This window comes from Emiliania huxleyi (genome assembly GCF_000372725.1).
Source record: "Emiliania huxleyi CCMP1516 chromosome Unknown EMIHUscaffold_142, whole genome shotgun sequence".
NCBI lineage: Eukaryota > Haptophyta > Isochrysidales > Noelaerhabdaceae > Emiliania > Emiliania huxleyi.
In genome coordinates this window covers 24,800-44,857 of record NW_005201176.1, presented here as the reverse complement: position 1 = coordinate 44,857, position 20,058 = coordinate 24,800, and the positions used below count along the sequence as shown (strand labels likewise).

The 20,058-nt window shown below is 66.1% G+C and overlaps 6 protein-coding genes across 6 annotated transcripts; 1 reads left to right on the top strand and 5 right to left on the bottom strand.

The window, feature by feature from the left end:
* Window positions 1-1,348: 1,348 nt before the first annotated feature.
* EMIHUDRAFT_227792 (hypothetical protein) lies at window positions 1,349-2,519 on the bottom strand (the record flags this gene model as incomplete). Its single annotated transcript, XM_005787419.1, has 4 exons — window positions 1,349-1,488; window positions 1,695-1,792; window positions 1,875-1,973; window positions 2,059-2,519. 4 exons carry the CDS (start codon window positions 2,517-2,519, stop codon window positions 1,349-1,351), a joined length of 798 nt encoding a protein of 265 aa, XP_005787476.1.
* Window positions 2,520-2,905: 386 nt separating this feature from the next.
* EMIHUDRAFT_227791 (hypothetical protein) lies at window positions 2,906-3,503 on the bottom strand (the record flags this gene model as incomplete). The annotated part of the gene is made up of 2 exons (XM_005787418.1): window positions 2,906-2,968; window positions 3,033-3,503. 2 exons carry the CDS (start codon window positions 3,501-3,503, stop codon window positions 2,906-2,908), a joined length of 534 nt encoding a protein of 177 aa, XP_005787475.1.
* A 765-nt stretch (window positions 3,504-4,268) lies between these two features.
* EMIHUDRAFT_227790 (hypothetical protein) lies at window positions 4,269-9,159 on the top strand (the record flags this gene model as incomplete). The annotated part of the gene is made up of 11 exons (XM_005787417.1): window positions 4,269-4,281; window positions 4,494-5,185; window positions 5,309-5,412; window positions 5,581-5,733; window positions 7,246-7,398; window positions 7,612-7,719; window positions 7,933-8,040; window positions 8,254-8,361; window positions 8,575-8,682; window positions 8,851-8,994; window positions 9,150-9,159. 11 exons carry the CDS (start codon window positions 4,269-4,271, stop codon window positions 9,157-9,159), a joined length of 1,701 nt encoding a protein of 566 aa, XP_005787474.1.
* A 4,171-nt stretch (window positions 9,160-13,330) lies between these two features.
* On the bottom strand, window positions 13,331-14,558 carry EMIHUDRAFT_71210 (hypothetical protein; the record flags this gene model as incomplete). The annotated part of the gene is made up of 2 exons (XM_005787416.1): window positions 13,331-13,735; window positions 13,956-14,558. The coding sequence occupies 2 exons, from the start codon at window positions 14,556-14,558 to the stop codon at window positions 13,331-13,333; spliced, it is 1,008 nt and encodes a 335-aa protein (XP_005787473.1).
* Window positions 14,559-15,369: 811 nt separating this feature from the next.
* Window positions 15,370-16,242, bottom strand: EMIHUDRAFT_71197 (hypothetical protein; the record flags this gene model as incomplete). The annotated part of the gene is made up of 1 exon (XM_005787415.1): window positions 15,370-16,242. A coding segment is annotated over one exon (873 nt), but the record flags the coding sequence as incomplete, so codon positions are not given.
* Window positions 16,243-17,822: 1,580 nt separating this feature from the next.
* Window positions 17,823-18,881, bottom strand: EMIHUDRAFT_441020 (hypothetical protein). The gene has a single exon (XM_005787414.1). The coding sequence runs from the start codon at window positions 18,767-18,769 to the stop codon at window positions 17,966-17,968; it is 804 nt and encodes a 267-aa protein (XP_005787471.1). The 5' UTR covers window positions 18,770-18,881; the 3' UTR covers window positions 17,823-17,965.
* Window positions 18,882-20,058: the final 1,177 nt, after the last annotated feature.

Here is a 20,058-nt window from a genome sequence, read left to right as displayed (position 1 = left end):
TGGGCTCACACCTCTTTCGCGCCGCTCAGTGGCCTGGCGTCGGTGATCGGTGTTGCTTACTACTGTACTGCGGCTCACCACGTCCTTGCGCGCCGACGCGCGTGCCGCCAGCATCGCGTCGAGCTGCTGCGGCTCCTCGAGGTTTGCCTAAGGTCAGGTCAGGTCAGGTCAGGTGTAGACGTCTCCACACACACGAGGTGGTGGGGCAAGGGCCAGGGCTAGCCCCTCGCGGCTCCACGTCTAGAAGACAGGAGCTGGCACGGCATTCAAAGAGGCCCGGTGATCCGGGACTGAGGGGCGAATGACCGCACTCTCCAAGTGCTCCGAGGTGTGGTGTGGTGTGCCTCCTCGGGGCAGCCGCACGAGCTTAACTACTGTCGCTAGAGTCGCTTGGGCGTGAAACAGGGCCCGGGGTTGTGCGTCTATGTGAAACAGGGGTCGGATCGTTGGAACTAAGGCTGCCCACGACTACTTGTTAACTCCGAGCAATGAATGGTTGCCTATTGTTAATTAAGTCTGGACTGCCTCCTGGGGGCAGCCGCCCGAAGGGCTGTCGCCGCCGCCTCCACCGCCTCCGCTTCCGCCGCCTCCGCCGCCTCCGCCGCCGCCGCCGCCGCCGCCGCCGCCTCCGCCGCCGCCGCCGCCGGCGCCGGCGCTCGCGCCCCCCCCCTCGATGATTGGATCGACAGTCATCTTTTCGACGACACGCGCGGGACGGCTCGAGCGAGACGTCTTTGGCGCCTACGTTGCGAATACGCCGAGTGAGGGCGGGAAGACGGTCTTGTGCAGTGTGCGCAGTCAGAGCACCGAGGGGTGCGAGCACAGTTGAGCACGTGTTCTCTCGAGTGCTGGTTGGGATGACATGAACACGTATTCCGCTTCTAGGCTTTGGAGCCGGGAGGGGGCGGCGGCCCGTGGCGCGAGAGTACCTGTTTCCGCACACCGGCGGTGGTGTGCACCAGAGGCGCTCTCGTACAGCGGCGCTCTCGAGTCGTGTTAGTACCACTCGCCGAGCGGTTCGGCCGCGCCGGCATGCCTGTACGCTGCGGCGCGCAAACTGGCGCGCTCGTGCCGCTCGTGCCGCTCCACCTGCGAAACTCGCAATCACATGAACAAATAAGACGGTCAGACTCTGAGACGAGATGGGAGTGAGGGACATGTACATGTACATGTTGTGCATGCACGATCTTGGTGTGAGTGAGGGTCCTAGCTTCAACTCGCTATCAGCCGTCAGTGGTCCTTGTCCTTGTGCATGTCCTCCCTAACTGTATGAGGACGGGGCTCGCGTGCCACCCGCCCCGCGCCGCCCCACCGCACCTGCGAGCTCAGAACATGCACGACCCCTCATTCACGTCGAATGGTGAAGCTCGTGCCCGTGGCCCGTCTCGCTCCACGCCTCCTCCGCGAGCGGGCCGGCGGGGTGCGGGGTCGGAACCGGGCTCGAGCCCGCCGCGAAAGCGGACTCCGGTGCGGCTCCGCCGCCGGTGCCTGCGCGGCGAGGTCGGGCAAGTGCGAGGTCGGGTCTGGGCTGGGGTGCACTTCTCCACACACACCATGGACATGGACGTGGTGGGGGCAGGGGGGCAGGGGGCTAGACACGAGCCGCTGTGTGCCGGTGCCTTTGGCACCCCGCGCCAACGGGGAGGACAGGAGACAGCCCAGGGGCGCAATAGGCGGTGGGGTGCCAGCACCACCTGGCCGTACGCCGGCCGTCCTGGCCCTCTCCTTGCTGCAGGAGCACATGTAGCCGTCCGACGTCGAGCAGCGCCACGCCTGCTGGCACGCGTGTCCTCTGTCGCGCGCGCACTCCGCTCTTCATCTCTTCTGCGGACGTCGAGCAGCGCCGCGCCTCCCGCCCGAACTGGAGCGAAGACGTGGCGTTCACCGCATGGGCCTTCTGCGAGGGCACGTTGGGAACGCCGGCGTCGTAGTCTCGCGCCGCCTCGACGCTGTTGGAGAGCTCGCGCACCGCCCTCGGCGGCGGTATGGACACCGCCGCTCGCTTGTGCATCTCGTACAGCAGCAGCGGCAGCAGGTCGGCGCCTGATGATGGCACACCATGATGTCACCGCCGCTCGCTTGTGCGTCTCGCACGGCAGCAGCGGCAGCAGGTCGGCGCCCGTGTAGCCGTCGAGTTGGTAGGTGAGCGCGTGCTTGGCGGCGCGGACGTTGCGGAAGAGGGACGCGTGGTCGAGGCTCGCGAGATGGGCCTTGAGGCCCTTCAGTGTGGCGGCGGTGGGGTCGAGGCGCACGGCAAAGGTGGACCAGTCGAGGATTTCCGACCACGGGGGCAGCATGTGCGGCGAGAGGATGACGGGGACGCACTCGTAGTAGATCGCCTCTGCCAGCCGGGGAGTCCACTGCGAGAAACCGCCGCACACCGGGCAGAACTTGGCCGAGAGCATGCGGTCGACGTACTCGGAGGGCGGCACCTCCTTTCGCACGTGAACTTCGCTGTCGCGCCCGTACATCCGCACCAGCTTCATGCGCACGTCATAGTTCCAGCCCGCGTAAAACATGAGCAGCGTGCGGCCGGCGGCCGTCGCGGCGGCGCCGGTCGGCAGCGCCCGGAGAGGCGGGGCGAATGGCGAGCGCGGAAAGTGAATGTTCGGCGTCGGAATGTTGACGTCCTTGGCGTCGTCGAAGCATCTGAGCTTTGGCCCTCGACCGCGCCGGAAGAACCATCTGCCGGCGCCCCTCTCTCCCGCAGCGACGTCATCTGGCGATGGCAGCGGCGGCTCTCCTGCAGCCGGGAGACGTAGCCGAGCTATAGCTCGAGCTATAGCCGAGCTATAGCCGAGGCAGCTAATATATAGCCCTGGTCCGATGAGAGAGTGCTCTCTGCTAAACTACAGCTCGGCTTACGTCTCCGCACATCTCGGCTGCATTCGTGGCTACATCTCGGCTAAACACAGTGGCGCGGCTCGCCGTGTGGTCCGATGACGTGGTGGTTGAGGAAGCCGACGTCCTTGTACTTGCCGTCGAGGCAGCACGGGCCTATATGGGGCGAGAGGGCGAGCCGGAGACTCAACCAGGCTGTTTGGCGTGCTTTTTGGGCAGCCGTCGAGGCAGCGCGGGCCGCGCGAGTCGGTGAAGATGAAGAAGTGGCGCGAGCCGTTGGTCGCGCGCCACGCGGCGCTCCTCTGCCGCAGCCGCTGCAGGCACTGCTGCTGCATCAGGGCAGGCCCGCCGGCGTAGCTGCGCGCAAAGAGCACGACGAGCGAGGCACTGGCGGCACGCCAGTCGGGCGTGACAAAGGGGCTCTGCTCGACCATGCGCGGGAGGAAGCCCGCTGCTGCGTACTTAGTCGCCCAGTTCTTCTCGCCGGTCAGGCCCCACTGCCGCGGGCTCGCCCACGTGCGCCGCCAGTCGGGGCCGGGCGCGCCGCAAGCGTCGTCGATAAAGACGCGGAACGAGCTTGCCGGGCCGTCGTAGAAGCGGCGGAGAGGCTCGAGCGCGCCGGGATGACTGACGTTCTGCAGGATGTGGAGCAGCGGCGGCATCGACAAAGGAGATTTGATGTGGATCGGCGGCATGGGACAGGCGCCGTTGAGAAAAGAATTTTGCGCGCGACTAGAGTGAGGATGTGTGTGTGTGAAAGCGCCATCGCAACTGCCATGTCGGCAGGTTGTCGGCTGGTGCTCTCGCCCCGCTGGCGGCGCGGTCTAGTGCCGCTGCTCCCAGCCCTTCTGTGGGCCCGCGGCGGCTCGCCGCGGCGGTTGTGAACAATGGGATCGGTCCGGGTTCATCCCGGCGTGCAGCCGGTGCCGCTTCTTCGGCGAAAATTTGCTCAACCTGTCTGTCGACAAAGTTCTGCCCGAGCTCCTGCTGCTCGACTGCGCGGCGGAACCGGCCCCTCGTACGAGGCTGAGATGTGAGGCGCCGGCACCGGGGCTACAACGCGGGGCCATCTCCGGGCTGTCTCGGGATATCTCAAAATTGGCGCCTCTCTCTGCTGCTGCTGCTGGTGGTGGTGGTGCTGCTGCTGGTGCAGATGCTGGCCTGCTGCTGGTGCGGCGCGGCTCTCCGACTCGAGTCGACGCGCGCGTCGCGGGCATCTGACGCGGCGGGCGGCGTCGCGGGCGGCAGCGATCGCGGCTCGACGGTGGAGGTGGAGGCTGGTGGCTGTGGTGGACCTTTGAGTTTATTTAATGGTCGAGTACAAGGACTGGGGGTCGACCGGGAGGCAGGGGGTTCAACCAGGCGACGGAGGACCGTGGGCCATCGCGGGGACCACTCAGCCCGGAGGGCGCGGCAGATAGACCCGGATGGTCTCACCCGGTGGGAGGCACCGAGGCGTCTGGGACGCTCCACTCTACCTTAGCTCCTGAGGGGCGCGTGGCTGTAACCACGTAGTATGACTACAGCCCACCACAGACACCCTCCCCACTCCTCACGTGTGCACACTCCCTCACCCTCTCCTCTCTCCTCTCTCTCTCTCTCTCTCTCCGACTCGCTCGCGGTGGTGTCCGTCTCCGACCCGACGAATCCAGCCGTCGTTGGCGGCGTTAGCGACGCGCAGTCCTTGGACGGACCAGTTGGCGTAGCGTACGACGAGGCGCGCAAGCTTGTCTACGTATGTGTCAGTTACTCCAACTCGCTCGCGGTGGTGAACGTCTCCGACCCGACCAACCCAGCCGTCGTTGGCGGCGTCAGCAACACGACATATATGCAACAGGGGAGGCTTGTGGCGTACGATGAGGTGCGCGAGCTTGTCTATGTGGGCGGCTATGGCTCCAACTCGCTCGCGGTGGTGTCCGTCTCCGACCCGACGAACCCAGCCGTCGTTGGCGGCGTTAGCGACGCGCAGGCCTTGGACGGAGCATACGGCGTAGCGTACGATCAGGCGCGCAAGCTTGTCTACGTGAGCTGCTATCTCTCCGATTCGCTCGCGGTGGTGAACGTCTCCGACCCGACCAACCCAGCCGTCGTTGGCGGCGTCGTCGACATGCAGTTTATGGACTCTGCACACAGCGTTGCGTACGACGAGGTGCGCGAGCTTGTCTACGTGACCGGACTGTCCTCCAATTCGCTCGCGGTGGTGTCCGTTGCAGACCCAGCCAACCCTTCCGTGCGATGTGGCGTCAGCGACACGACGTACATGGATTTTGCACGTGGCGTCGCGTTCGATACGGTGCGCAACCTTGCCTTTGTTGCGGGCATGACCTCCAACTCGCTCGCGGTGGTGCCCCTCCCCAACCCGCCGCCGCCACCCTCGCTGCCTTCTCCGCCCTCGCCGCCGCCATCCTCGCCGCCCAGCTGCAGCGACACGGTTGGGCGGACCTTGATTGACACCGGCTGCAGCAAGGCGGACGCCAGCAGCTGCTCGTCCTACTTCTCCTGGAAGGACGAGGCGGCTGGCGTGGTCCGGCTGTGCTGGGGGCCCAAGGACGGCAGCAGCCAGTGCACCAGGTCGCTCGCTTATGGCTGCTTGCCGCCCGCCTCCCCGCCGCTGTTGCCGCCTCTGCCGCCACCGCCCGTGTCGCCGCCTCCGGCCGGCCCGCCGCCATCGGCCCCACCGCCGTCCTCACCGCCGCCGTCGCCGCAGCCTCTCATGCCGCCGCCCTCCTCGCCGCCCAGCTGCGGCGACACGGTTGGGCGGACCTTGATTGACACCGGCTGCAGCAAGGCGGACGCCAGCAGCTGCTCGTCCTACTTCTCCTGGAAGGACGAGACGGCTGGCGTGGTCCGGCTGTGCTGGGGGCCAAAGGACGGCAGCAGCCAGTGCACCAGGTCGCTCGCTTATGGCTGCTTGCCGCCCTCCTCGCCGCCGCCGCCGCCATCACCGCCTCCAAGCGCACCGTCACCGGCCACTCCAACCCCGTCTGCACCGACGAATGGCACGTGCAACATGAGCATGGTCATCGCTGCCAGCGTCGACGCGGTTGTGGCCCAGCTCCTAACAGAGGCGAACGAGAGCAGACAGCTCTGCCATGATGAGTCACTACGCAATGCCTTGGTTCAAGCCCATAACGAGACATGCATGCACCAGCTTATGGACCCTTCGGCTTGCGCAAACATGTCGCACACCTTTCGCGCCGAACTTACATACGTGTGTGACCTCGACTGGCAAAGCTCTCTACCTTGTCCAACGGCATGTATGGTCATGAATTGTGCCACGCTACGCGAGATTGGGTGTGATGGTTGTGTCTGGTGCTGCAATGATGACTTGCTTGCTCCTCAGCCGCCTCGGCCTCCTCACAGCCCCGCTTCACCGTCAGCCCCACCGACAAGCCCAGGAGCCAGTCGTCCGTCTCCACCGCCATGGTGGCGGGTACCCCCACCACCTAGCACACCAAGACCGCCGCGTATTCCATGGAGTTATCCTGTTCCAGATATCGATGACGACGACGACGACCCCAACGGCGGCAACAACCACAATAAAAAAACACCTTGCGTGAATCTTTTGGAGATTCAGTGCGGGGAATTTGCCGACAACCCGGATCTACACACGGAGTGCAAGGAATGCAAGGCAGAGTTCTATGCAAACGAAGAGACTGGAGAGCCTGAGACGTGCATGGCTCAGACAACACTGCATCCACTAAGTTGGCCAAAAGGCTGCTGCCACGTCAACTGCGTCAACCCGTCCAGTGACCCAAACACAGACAACCGCGACGACGACGACGACGACGACGACGAGATGGAGTCGCCGCCGCCCCCATCACCCCCGCCATCACCCCCATCGCCCCCGCCACGGCCCTCACCACCGCCGCCCTCGCCGCCGCCGTCGCCGCCCCCGCCCTCACCGCCACCTCCGTCGCCACCGCCTCCCTTACCGCCGCCGCCGAGCCCGCCTCCCTCGCCGCCTCCTCCCTCGCCGCCGCCGCCCTCACCACCGCCCTCGCCGCCGCCGCCCTCGCCGCCTCCACCATCTCCGCCGCCGCCTTCGCCACCGCCGCCCTCGCCGCCGCCCTCACCTCCTCCGCCGTCCCCACCGCCACCCTCGCCTCCCTCGCCGCCTGCGTCGCCGAGTCCGCCGTCAGCGCCGCCATCGCCCCCATATCCGCCGTACCCACCGCCCTCACCGCCGCCGCCTTCGCCGCCGCCGCCCTCGCCGCCGCCGCCCTCACCGCCGCCGCCCTCGCCGCCGCCGCCCTCACCGCCTTTGTTGCCGCCTTTGTTGCCGCCGCTGCCGCCACCGCCCGTGTCGCCGCCTCCAGCCGGCCCGCCGCCATCGGCCCCACCGCCGTCCTCACCGCCGCCGTCGCCGCAGCCTCTCATGCCGCCGCCCTCCTCGCCGCCCAGCTGCGGCGACACGGTTGGGCGGACCTTGATTGACACCGGCTGCAGCAAGGCGGACGCCAGCAGCTGCTCGTCCTACTTCTCCTGGAAGGACGAGGCGGCTGGCGTGGTCCGGCTGTGCCGAGGCCCGGAGGACGGCAGCAGCCAGTGCACCAGGTCGCTCGCTTATGGCTGCTTGCCGCCCGCCTCCCCGCCTCTGCTGCCGCCTCTGCCGCCACCGCCAGTGTCGCCGCCTCCAGCCGGCCCGCCGCCAACGGCCCCACCGCCGTCCTCGCCGCCGCCGTCGCCGCAGCCTCTCACGCCGCCGCCCTCCTCGCCGCCCAGCTGCGGCGACACGGTTGGGCGGACCTTGATTGACACCGGCTGCAGCAAGGCGGACGCCAGCAGCTGCTCGTCCTACTTCTCCTGGAAGGACGAGGCGGCTGGCGTGGTCCGGCTGTGCTGGGGGCCAAATGACGGCAGCAGCCAGTGCACCAGGTCGCTCGCTTATGGCTGCTTGCCGCCCGCCTCCCCGCCTCTGCTGCCGCCTCTGCCGCCACCGCCAGTGTCGCCGCCTCCAGCCGGCCCGCCGCCAACGGCCCCACCGCCGTCCTCACCGCCGCCGTCGCCGCAGCCTCTCACGCCGCCGCCCTCCTCGCCGCCCAGCTGCGGCGACACGGTTGGGCGGACCTTGATTGACACCGGCTGCAGCAAGGCGGACGCCAGCAGCTGCTCGTCCTACTTCTCCTGGAAGGACGAGGCGGCTGGCGTGGTCCGGCTGTGCCGAGGCCCAGAGGACGGCAGCAGCCAGTGCACCAGGTCGCTCGCTTATGGCTGCTTGCCGCCCGCCTCCCCGCCTCTGCTGCCGCCTCTGCCGCCACCGCCAGTGTCGCCGCCTCCAGCCGGCCCGCCGCCAACGGCCCCACCGCCGTCCTCACCGCCGCCGTCACCGCAGCCTCTCACGCCGCCGCCCTCCTCGCCGCCCAGCTGCGGCGACACGGTTGGGCGGACCTTGATTGACACCGGCTGCAGCAAGGCGGACGCCAGCAGCTGCTCGTCCTACTTCTCCTGGAAGGACGAGGCGGCTGGCGTGGTCCGGCTGTGCTGGGGGCCAAAGGACGGCAGCAGCCAGTGCACCAGGTCGCTCGCTTATGGCTGCTTGCCGCCCGCCTCCCCGCCGCTGTTGCCGCCTCTGCCGCCACCGCCCGTGTCGCCGCCTCCGGCCAGCCCGCCGCCATCGGCCCCACCGCCGTCCTCACCGCCGCCGTCGCCGCAGCCTCTTATGCCGCCGCCCTCCTCGCCGCCCAGCTGCGGCGACACGGTTGGGCGGACCTTGATTGACACCTCCTGCAGCAAGGCGGACGCCAGCAGCTGCTCGTCCTACTTCTCCTGGAAGGACGAGGCGGCTGGCGTGGTCCGGCTGTGCCGAGGCCCGGAGGACGGCAGCAGCCAGTGCACGAGGTCGCTCGCTTATGGCTGCTTGCCGCCCGCCTCCCCGCCGCTGTTGCCGCCTCTGCCGCCACCGCCCGTGTCGCCGCCTCCGGCCAGCCCGCCGCCATCGGCCCCACCGCCGTCCTCACCGCCGCCGTCGCCGCAGCCTCTTATGCCGCCGCCCTCCTCGCCGCCCAGCTGCGGCGACATGGTTGGGCGGACCTTGATGGACACCGGCTGCAGCAAGGCGGACGCCAGCAGCTGCTCGTCCTACTTCTCCTGGAAGGACGAGGCGGCTGGCGTGGTCCGGCTGTGCTGGGGGCCAAAGGACGGCAGCAGCAAGTGCAGCGGCACAGCGGTGTCCGGCTGCTTGCCGCCCGCCTCCCCGCCTCTGCTGCCGCCTCTGCCGCCACCGCCCTCATCACCGCCACCGAGCCCACCTCCTTGTATGCCATCCTCCGATATGGCAAACATGACCCGGCTGCTTGGTTTCGCAGGCGCAGATAATGAGCAGTGGTGCTACCAGCAGACCGCCCCACCCGCCGATGCCAGTGTCTGCCACAGCTACTATCTTGAGCTCGGACCTGTCGATGTGGTGGGCGCACCCGGTTACGCCCCCTGCTCATCTGCGCAAGGCTGCGATCGTTGCGAGATGACGGATGATGGGCGATGTCTAAACGACGGTGCCATTACTTTTCGCTTTTGCGAGACGGTTGCGCCATCGCCGCCGCCCCCCTCCTCGCCACCGCTGTCTCCGCCGCCGGTCCCAACCTCTTCTTACTGCGAGGAGGGTAAGATACCCTTTGGTATGCTCATCACCTTTGGCAGCTCCAACGTGAGCTATAACAATCTCGGCTTCTACCCTGGCGATGACGTCACGTGCACTGTCGGGCCGCACTCGAATGTGGGTCGGCACTGTCCCGACGCACTGCAGGAAGCCCCTTGCGGTTGCGGCTGCATGTGTGTCGGCGATGGCTTATCCCAGGGTCCATATGGGGGACCACCGCTGCCCGAGATCCGTTTCGAGGGTGCCGGCCTCTTCTTTGACGGCACAGTCGAAGGATCTAACGGCGTTCCCTTCGACGTCGCTCTGACAAATACGTCTAGTTACAAGCCGTGGACATCGCAGGACAACGGTCGCGTCAACCCTGAGGCGCATAGACACATTCCCATTGCTTCATCCCACCATACGACCTCCCACCACCCCCCCTCCCCCCCCCACCCCCTACCCGCCACAGAGCTCCGAGTTGGCGAGCGTCAGCATGGCTGCAAATACCCAAACGATGTTTGCGCTACGCGCGTACAGGCTAGGCGACCTTAGATGCAGCATTGAGAGTTGCAAACCGCTGCCAGACATGTGCCTTCACCGCCAGGCCCGCTCTCCAACTTAGGCCGGGCACGAACGACCCCCAGCCCCTCGACGGAGTGGGTGGGGACCATAGACCTGCAGAGGGCCACGTCTGCATCTTTGACTTTGACAATGGCGTGAATGACACGCTGCAAGAGGAGCTGCGCGCCTGCAATGTCACCGACTGGTTCACTCACGGCAAGTCGCTGCGCGGGATTGAACGGGGGCTGTGTCCTAACATTGGCACCGACGAGTACCTACAGTTCACAAACACCGGCACCGGCAACCAAACCTGCGTCGAGGTCAAGGCCTTGATGATGGGCACGGGGCAAGATAACCCCAAGAATATACACGATATCTTGATGGCTGACTGCACGATGTACGACCGGTGCCCAGACAACGGGCTATCCCCCGCATCCGACAAGCAGAACCGCCCCCCGATCGGCGTCCAGGACGTGACTACCTGCGCAGGCGGCTCATCCGAGCCAGCAACTGGCGTGTACCCAGATATCGAAGACCCGGAGAGGCTGCGGGGCCAGGTTCGCCGTCTTGCTTCTTGCCACTCTCTGCGAACACCTCCGAGCATTCGAATCGCACCCTGACCCCCCCCCCCCCGCCCCCTCTGATGTAGCCATTCCGTTGGACGGTGCCAAAGTTCGCCTGTTTCAGCTTCGTTGCGAGCGAGGGCTTCGAGTTCACCTTCAAGGTTGGCCCCTCAGCAGACGGATTCTACGGCCGTACTTTTTTCTTCAATGGATACTCCGAGCCGGACTGCATCGACGCTCCCTGAGATTGCACCTCGTCAGCAATAGCGAGATGCCGTCTGACTTAGCTGGGGACAGAGTTCGCGCTGATGAGTACCACCAGCAGCCTCGAGGTCATATCTCCCCATATCTCCCTTGCCTATTATCTCCCACCAGCAGCCTCGAGGTCGCCGTCTCCCGTCTCAGCTACACATCTCTCCAACGCCTCTCTCTCTCTTCGGCTACAGCTCGGCTACAGCTCGATTGCTCACAACCTTTCGGCGAATGCATCCGCGATACCCCCCCCTACCCCCCGAGGTTGCCATCGCCTACGCCCTTCGGAGGTCTGCCGGGGGCGGCACGCGCTTCTGTTCAAGCTCCGCGCAAACTCGTTTATTGACCGCGGCGCAGAGGAGGGCGCAGCCGGCGAATTTGGAGGAGGAGGGCGCAGTCAACGAATGGGAGGAGGAGTGCGCAGTTGACATTGTCGTGTCTGACTCAGAGGAGGAGTTGGAGGTGCAGCCATGGGTGCTCCGGCAACCTAACCTGATCCAGAAGCTCGCCCGACGTTGTCACTCAACGTGCGTCATGCGTGATCGAGCTTGACCTTGAGGGAGGAGCTCAGCTAACGATTCCCCCCCAGCGCCGCCGCCCACCGCCACCCACAAAGCGCCTGCTCTACTATCCCGTACCTGTGGCTGGCTGACGCTCACCCCCCTTAGGCTGTACCCATGTTTCCTCGCTCACCCCGTCTCGTTTCCTTTCCGTGTTTCTCTACAGCACCCTCTCGTTTCCTCTCTAGTTTCCCGAGGAAACTCCGCGAAAATCGTCAATTTCACGGGCTCTGAGGACTGAGCCGAGTCTGAGGCTGGTTTGGGCCCAAAATCAGCCGACTCGCTCGGCAAAATACCGGGTATTTTGCGGGTACCTGGAAAACCCTGGGTATACCTGGAAAATACCCGGTATTTTGCCGGTTTCCTCGGTTTCGCCTCAGATTTTGGCCCAGACCAGCTCTCAGACACAGGGAAACTCGAGAGTTGCCAGAATGGAGCACCAAACACCCTCTGGTTTCCCTAGAAATTTCCGGAAACGAAAAGTGCTGGGGACCCTCTCGTTTCCTTTTTGGTTTCCGGAAACATGGGTACAGCCTAGTACAGGCCAACACCCCCCCCGCTCCACTTTCGTCTTTCCACTGATCATGCCCGTGATAGCACCATCACTGTCGCCGTCCTGGTTTGAATGTGGCAGCTAGACTCTAGGAACTCGGTAGCTGTGAACCCCCTGAGTGAGGAGAGCTTTTTTTTACGCGGTCATTCTTCACATCGGAGAGCCTGTCTGGTATAGCCCCAGCCGACTCCGCGTGAACTCTCGAGGGATCTCGCGAGTTGCGGAGCTCTGCTCGGTGTACGAACTCTGTTCACACCGAGCAGCTGGGAGTGGCTGCGGCTATAGCAGACAGTCGGAGAGCAGGTGTGAATGTGTGAGAGCTCTAGCGAGAGCCTATGCATGACCACGGAGCTGCGCCTTGCTTTTAGGCGGCTCCCGTGGTGTACCTGTGTTAGTGCCAGTGCGCGCCAGTCCCGTGCCCAGTCCCGTGCTGTGCGAGGGAGCTTGCTTGATGCACCTCGTCGCTGCCGCGCTGCTGCTGTCCTTCGTCGTCCCGCCCGCGCCTTACGCCGTCGCCGCCTCCAGAGCGCCGCCCGCGCTAATGAAGCTCAAGGGGCGCGCTGGCTTTGCCAAGAAGCGGCGGCAGCTTGCCGAGGAGGCGATGGCGGGCAGCCCACGACACAACTTCGTCTCGGCCGGCAGCAAGGATGTGGCCGTCCGGCTGCGTCGCTCCGTAGACGGCAAGGGCGAGGCCGGCGCGGTTGTGACGTGCAAGCCCTCCTACGCGTCCTACCTGGTTGCGCGTGGGGAGGCGGAGACGCTCAAGCCAATGCTGCTGCAGAAGTCGCGCAGGCTCAACAGGCTCGCCAATGAGAGCGACGAGGAGCGCGCGGCGCGCGAGCACCATGCTACTGCGCGCGTGCGGGCGAGGGAGGCCGAGGCCGTGCGGTGGGAGGCAGAGCGCGAGGCGGTGGCGGCTGCGGCGGCGGCCAAGGCGGCTGCGGCGGCCGAGCAGGAACAGCTCGAGTCCAGACCGGGCAGCTCGGCGGCTGATACGGCAGGGACGCCGGCGCAGCCTTGACGCGTGCCTCAACAGAGCCGAAACTTAGCACTCGCCCCTCGGCGGGCATGGGCTTGGGGCACGGCGCGCGATATTTTGCAATTTCGAGAACTCCAATGTCCAAGACGTCTGTGCCGCTCCCGACGAGTCCGAACATTTATTGTGGCCGGGGCCTCTGTCAGAGAGCACGGTGTGGTTTCAGTCTGTCAGAGCAGCTGCCCGCAGCTCTATGAATGACACGTGTAGAGAATGAGGTTGAGGTCATTTGCACCGCCGCAGAGCGAGATCGTACGTAAAAGGAGCCGCCGAAGCACACACGACTCCGCTACCGAGCACCCCAGTGCCAGTGCAGCCACTGCCTCCACCGAGACTCCACCGCGCCGGCCGGCCCCTCGGTGGTACTTTACTCTGAACGCATGCTCAGCCGGCGCCTGGCTCGCGCTGCCAGTCCCCCGCCTCGTCGCGGCTGTACACGTGCACCCTCCCCTCGTCGACCGCGACGGCGAGCATCGAGCCGCACGCGTTCCACTCCACCCGCCAAACCTGCCCCTCGTGCGCGAGCTCGGCAGAGCACTCGCCGCTCCAGCGCGGATCGGAGGCGCCTCCGGCCGCGCCGCCGTCCCTCGCCGCCTCCGGCTCGGCCGCGGCGACTCGCAGCTTCCACAGCTTGACGGAGCGGTCCCGCGAGGCGGTGGCGAGGAGGTGGTGCGACCGGCCGACGTCAGGCGCCCAGGAGAGGCCGCGCACGCAGTCCGAGTGAGCGAGCGGGTAGGGCGCGAGGCCGGGCCGGCCGGGGGAGCGAGGCTCGAGCACGAGGAGGCGCGCCTACGCGGGGGGCGGAGGCGCGCCGCCCTCGTGTCACGCACGGCGCGGCCTTGGCCTGGCGAGGCGTCTAGCGGCGAGGCTCACAGAGGGCCCTCCCGCCCGTGCTCGCTGTGCTCTCTAGCCCGGCGCACGGCTCGGGTAATCTCGGGTAATCTCGGGTAATCTCGGCGTAATCTCGCACCCACGAGCCGGCGCGCTCGCTCACACCCCACACGTGGACGGAGCCGTCCGCCAAGCCGAGCGCGAGCGCCATCGGCTCGACGTGCGACGGGTTCCACGCCAGGCACTGCGGCGCCGCGCCGCGCTGCCCCGGCGCCTCTGCCGCGCGCGCCTTTGTCTCTCCACTCGCCTCAAACTCGGCCGAGGCGAGCCACTCGCTCAGGCGCATCACGTCGGGCGCCTCGTACACGCGGACGAGGCGGTCGTCGCCGCAGCTCGCCAGCCAGAGCCCGTGCACGTGCGGCGCGAACGCGACGTCGTGCAGCGAGTCGCGCGCCTGCTGCAGCTCGGCTGCGAGCCGCCAGCCGCCCGCCGGACGCGGGTGCGGCGCCGGGTCCTCGGCGTCGGAGGCCTCCTCCCACACGCACACCTTGCGGTCGAAGGAGCAGCTCGCGAGCACCGGCCCAAACTCCGGGTGGGCCCACACCACGCGGAAGCAGCTGCCGTTGTGCGCTCGCCACTCGCCCGTCTTGTGGCCCGCCTCGTCGTAGACGCAGATCATCCCGTCGGAGGAGCAGGTCGCCACGCGCCGGCCGTAGTAGTCGTAAGAGATGCCGTGCACCGAAGACGGCGCGGCCGAGGCGTTGCCCGGAGCAGTCGGCATTTCAGTCAGTGTAACACACTCCGCCGCTCCATGGCAAAAAAAGAAATTATCTCGCCCACCGCTGCCTCCGCCTCTACACCGAATTCTGCAGGGTAAGGTGATTCAACCCGCCTTGGACAATGCCACCTGCAGTGTCTGGGATCAACTCGCCAATGATCTCGTCAATCTGCGCTCGCGCATGGTCGCGGGTCGGTGCCATGTTGTACAGGATCACGAATCGCTCGCGCCATCTGCGCAGCGCGGGCGCGAGCTCTCGCTGCATGTCGACGGGGGTCGCGACAGAGTCGGCGGACCAGGTGCTGGGCAGGTCACCGTCGCGCTTGATGGAGGAGGGTTGGCGAGACCTTCGTGTCAGGAGCGAGCGCTCCCTCGCCTCCCGCGCACGTATCGACACCGCTCGCAGCGCTGCACGGGAGGCGTCGGTCGTCGGCTGGAGAGGGGCGGCCGTCTCGGCGAGAGGCGGAGGGAGCGCCGGTGTCGGGTCGACAGCCATGCCTCCTGGCCACCGCCGAGCGGGCGGGGAGAGCCTCTCGGGAGACACCGTTCCGTCTTCGGGGGGCGCGCCCCAGCCCCACATCTCCTCCGATGCCTCGTCGGCGGGCGCGGCCAGAGAGGAGGACCCCCCCCCTCCGTGGGTGCCGCTGTCCCGTGGCGACGTCGCTCCCGACGAGCCGGCCGCATCCGTGACGCTCCACGCGCTAAACGCGGCATCGAGGCGCGCCTCCAGCCCAGGAAGCTCGCCCCGGCCGGGTGAACGCGAGACGTGAACGCTCTTTCCTCGCTCCGTATCGAGCTCCGTGAGCTCGGCAGATGGGATGCACGGAGGTCGCAGGGACCTGCTGACGAGGCGATCAAAGTCGATGCGCGCAAAGAACGGATGGTCGCGCAGGCCTTTCGCGCCAATGCGTTGCTCCATGTTTGTCTGCAGCAGAGCGCCAATGAGCTCGCCGGCGTGTTCGACGCCGTCGAGGCGGTGTCCCTCGTAGTCTCCGCGCCGGACGCGCGAGATGAGCTTGTCCATGGCGTCCTCTCTAAAGGCGTCGCGGCCGGCGATCAGGTTGTACATCACGCAGCCAAAGGCCCACCAGTCGACCTCGCAGCCATATGCCTCGCCGCGCAGCATCTCTGGCGCCATGTAGGCTGGGGTGCCGCACAGCGTTGTAGTGCGATCGCCATGTGACACAAGGCACTTCGCCAGCCCAAAGTCAGCGAGAACGAGGTGGCCGCTCATAGCGACAAGGACGTTCTCGGGCTTGAGATCTCTGTATAAAACCCCCATGCTGTGCACGTGCTCCAGCGCGAGACATAAGCTCGCACCCGCAAAGACGGCATACGAGAGCGGCACCCGACCGTAGCGCTGCAGCAGGTCGAAGATGTCGCCCCCTCCGATGTAGTCCATCGCGAGGTAGAGGTTTGCCACATCCTGGAAGGCGTGGTGGAGGCGCACGATGAACGGGTGCGGCTGCCTCGCCAGCTTGATGAGGACCTCCCGCTCCCGAAGTGCCTGCTCAACCGCGAGCGGTCCGCCTGACGCCAGCGCCCGCTTGCGCATGATCTTGAGGGCCAGCACCCGCCCCGTTGCCCTCTGCTTGACTATGAGCACCCTCCCGAAGCCGCCCTCCCCGAGCACGCCACATGTTACATAGCAATCGCCGAGCAAGACGGCGCTGCCTCCTCCACACATTCGTTCCGCTGACGGCCTCCGCAGAGGTCGCGCGGCGCGATGGAAGCTCACTCGCGCGGCAGCGATGGAAGCGTGCGCGACCGTATGATAATCTCTTCGGCGACGACACGAAACGCAGCGCGTCGTCCCCCCCGCCTCCCCGCCGACGGCCGAGATAGCCGTTTGCGAACAGAATATCACATCGCGAACAGAAACGATGATAGAACGGCTGAGTTACACCAGGACACAGGGAAAGACACTAGACACAAGCAACGTACTCGGCGCACTCGAACGTGTCACACGGCGGCTCTCCGGCGGGCTCCATCCAGCTCGCTCGGCTCGAGAAGCTGGCTCGGCTCCTCGCTCGGCCCGACCTTATTCACAGAAAAACACAACCCCGGACCCAAGACGTACATGCACAGACAGTCAGAAGGGAGAAACAGCAACGACAGTCAGAAGTCAGCGCTGGGTCCCACGAAGGCGAATGCGATGAGAGACGGCCTCTAGTGTGAGCTCTATCAAACGCACGCCGGCAGTTCGCGACTACATACAGCTAGTTAGGAGCCGACCGACCCTCGCGTCCGGTGCTCACCAACGGCCGGGCGGGCCACCCGCCCACGCGCCGCCTACGCGCAGCGCGTGCGCCGCAAACTCGCCCGCCGACAGCGCTGGCCAGGCGCCATCGGCCGTCGCGAGAGGCCTGCCCGGCTGTCGCCGCGGGGCCCCCACGAACACCACGCGTCGGAGGCGGTGCCGCGCGAACTCGCGCGCAAAGTGCACGCCCCACGCCCGCCGCAGCGTCGTAGCGAAGTACAGGACCGCGCCTCCTTCGCGCTAGGCGCGCCGATCCGCCTCCAGTGCTGCTTGGATGCCGACTCCACCACACAGTCGAACAGCTGGTGCAGGTCGTCCGACGCCTCCGCGTAGGCCCCGACAACGAGGCTGCGCACGGTGCCAAACGAGCGCAGCACGGAGGAAACGGCGTCCCTCGAGCCGTTGTTCCATGCCTGCACGTGCGGCTTGGCATCTAGGGTACCCAGGCTCCGGGCCGGTGTGCGGGGAGCGAACCTTAACGACCGCCCAGAAGCTTTCTGAGCAAACCAATCGGGCCAGGATCATCAGCATATGTTCCCTGAACACCATCGTGGGCGTTTGAGCGGTATTTGAGGAGCACCGCCACTCTGAAGTTCGGCCGGGTGTGGTCTGTAGTCCCCCCCCCCCCCCCCAGGAGCAGCAGAGGCTCCGTGGGGTCGCAAAGTCGACGCTGGGAGTCGCACTCGTCAAACCGTCGCAGAGCACCACGCGGTCCGCACGTACCGCCCACATCCTCCCCTCCACGACCGCTGAGAAGGCGCAGATCTCGATGCATCGCCGGGGGCCGCGTAAAATCCCTGACCCTGTGAGTGTGAGTGTTAGAGTTGTTGACCCTGTGTGGCGGCGGCGTGCCGTCCTCCCATCCCTCCCTTGGGCTGTCTGTTTTCGAGAGGCAGAGGGCTATGCGTGCGCTCCGGGTCGCGAGCACATGCCAGACGGTGATTTCAGTGACAGTGTCGCAAATTTACGGTACGATAGGGTAGCGTGCTAGTGCGTACTAGTGGGTAGGTACGCATGAAAACTACGCATGAAAACTACAAATAAAAGAAGTGCACCGCGCAAGCTGAGAGAAGCCGCAACGTCCAACGGGCACAGAATACACCTGCTCTCTTTCTCTCTCTCGCTTGCTGTCTAACCCCTCACGATCGACTCACGAGCTCACGCTCGTCCCCCGCCGCAAGACGTACCTGATTGGCAGCGGCTGCGTCTCTGATCTCTTCACGGGGGACAGGCCTTTGCGAGCTGCGGCCACCGACTGCACGGCCATGATGCTCGCCGGCGACGGCCCCCTCTCTCGCGCCACCTCGACCGCACGGCCCGCCGTCTTGAGGTTCGGCGCCGCCCGCCGCGGCCTCTGCGTGTCCTCGAAGGAGGGGTCGACTGCGAGGTTGAAGCACGAGTGGTTCCCGCGCCCGTACCGATCGAACTGCGTCCGGATGCGGTTGAGCACAAAGAGGGCGAGGACGGTGCATGTGATGAAGAGTCCGACGACGGTGATGCCCACGTCTCTGCATACGTCGTCGTCGTCGTCACACATGGCGAAGAGCAGCGAGGAGGCGGCGCCAAAGAGGCCGATCAGGCTGATGATGTATAAGGTGTATATGGTGGGCATGCGCTGCCTGACGGCGGCCAGCGCGCAGCCGACAGAGTTGGTCAGCGCGAGCCGCTCGACCCGCTGCATCAGATACGAGGAGATGCAGACGACGGAGACGGCGGTGCCCATCGCGATTGCGGAGAAGGAGGCGAAGAAGGTCGACTTGATGGGGGAGGTCGCATACGGGAGGTCGTGCAGCGCGTCAGCCGAGAAGGCCGTAAAGGCGAAGCCGGTGACGAGAGTCGCCTGGGTATTGTATGAGTTGAGCAGGTCGAGGAAGAACTGGAGCTGCTTGCGCTGCAGCTCCTGCTCGCGAAATCGGCGTGTTTTCTCGAGATGGTCGAGTTCAGTAACAATCATGATTGCGTGTGCCTTCGCCGCCTTCGCACGCCTCGCTCCAGTGTGTGCCTCAATCAAGTGTGTGCCTTCGCACCAACGCCTCCTCGCTCGCGTGAGCTGATGGTCCTTTAGGCGAGCAAGGACGCAGCGCTTCCCGCCTTCATCCGGCCCGCTGGGTGCGCTTCTAAGCTCCCCGGCCCTGGATGTGCGGTTACTGACTGCACTCCAAGTGCTCCAAGTGCCGCGCCAGCGGGCCTTCTTGATGAGCGAATCGTGCTTCGCCGCCGTCGCCGCGATTCCCGTGCCGCCGCCACGGAAGGTGGCACGTGCTTTTGAGAAGCCCACTTTGCGGCCTTTGCCGCTTGCCCACCGCTTGGCTTCGTCAACGGGCGGCCTTACCGAGTTGTGGCCGCTCTTGTGGCCACAGCTGAGCTCGCAGCTTCGAGTAACGCCGAGGCGAGTGTGGTAAGGGTTAGAAATTCCCCCCGCCTGCAAAGGCCTGCTGTGACAGACCAAGATAGGACCATACCCCCCACCCCCTCCGTTTTCACCACGTCGGATGGGTTCCATCGAAGCTAATCACACAGGGCGCGGGGCGAGCCACATCATCACTGGCTCGCGGCAATAAGGACACTCTCGCATCAGCTCGGCGCATGGACCGCAAATGCACAAGTGGCTGCACGGCACCGCGAGGTGAGACTTCGGCCGCTCGAAGCATATGATGCACGACGTCTCTCCCCCCATCGTGGACTCTGGGGCAGCCGGCCGCCCCGTGTCGAGGCCGGCGTCCGCTAGTGAGACGGCAGCAAACGGCTCGGTGATTGGCAGATGCTGCTCCGCCGCCTCTCCCGCCTCTGGCTCGATCATGCGCTCGATGGCGCCGACCCGCTCCTCGAGGCTGCCCTCGGTCGCCGCGCCGAGGCTCGCCTCCAACCGCTCGACACGCCGCGGCAAGTCCCCGCTGCCGCCGGTCGACTCGCTGCTCACTGCCTCCTCGCACCGCGACACCCGACGCGCCAGCGCCTCCTCCGCATCCACCTCTGACCGGCGCAGCGCCTCTGCCAGCTCCGCATCCTCGCGCAGCGCCGCCCGCTCCGCCGCACCCGCAAGCTCTGCCGCCTCCCGCTCCGCCCGCCTCGCCTCCTCCTGCTCAGCAGCCAGCTGCGCCGCCCTCTCCTCCTGTGCGCGAACCTCTGCCGCAGCCTTCGCCCTCCGCTCCTCCTCGAGTTTCAAGGCGGACGGCGCCTTCTTCGCCTTGCTGTTCTTCGCCTTGGCCTCCTTCTTGGCCGCTGTTGCCTCCGCCGCCTTTG

Coding starts and splice junctions, on each gene's coding strand:
- EMIHUDRAFT_441020 (XM_005787414.1), bottom strand. CDS start 18,769: ATGATTGTTACTGAACTCGACCATCTCGAGAAAACACGCCGATTTCGC.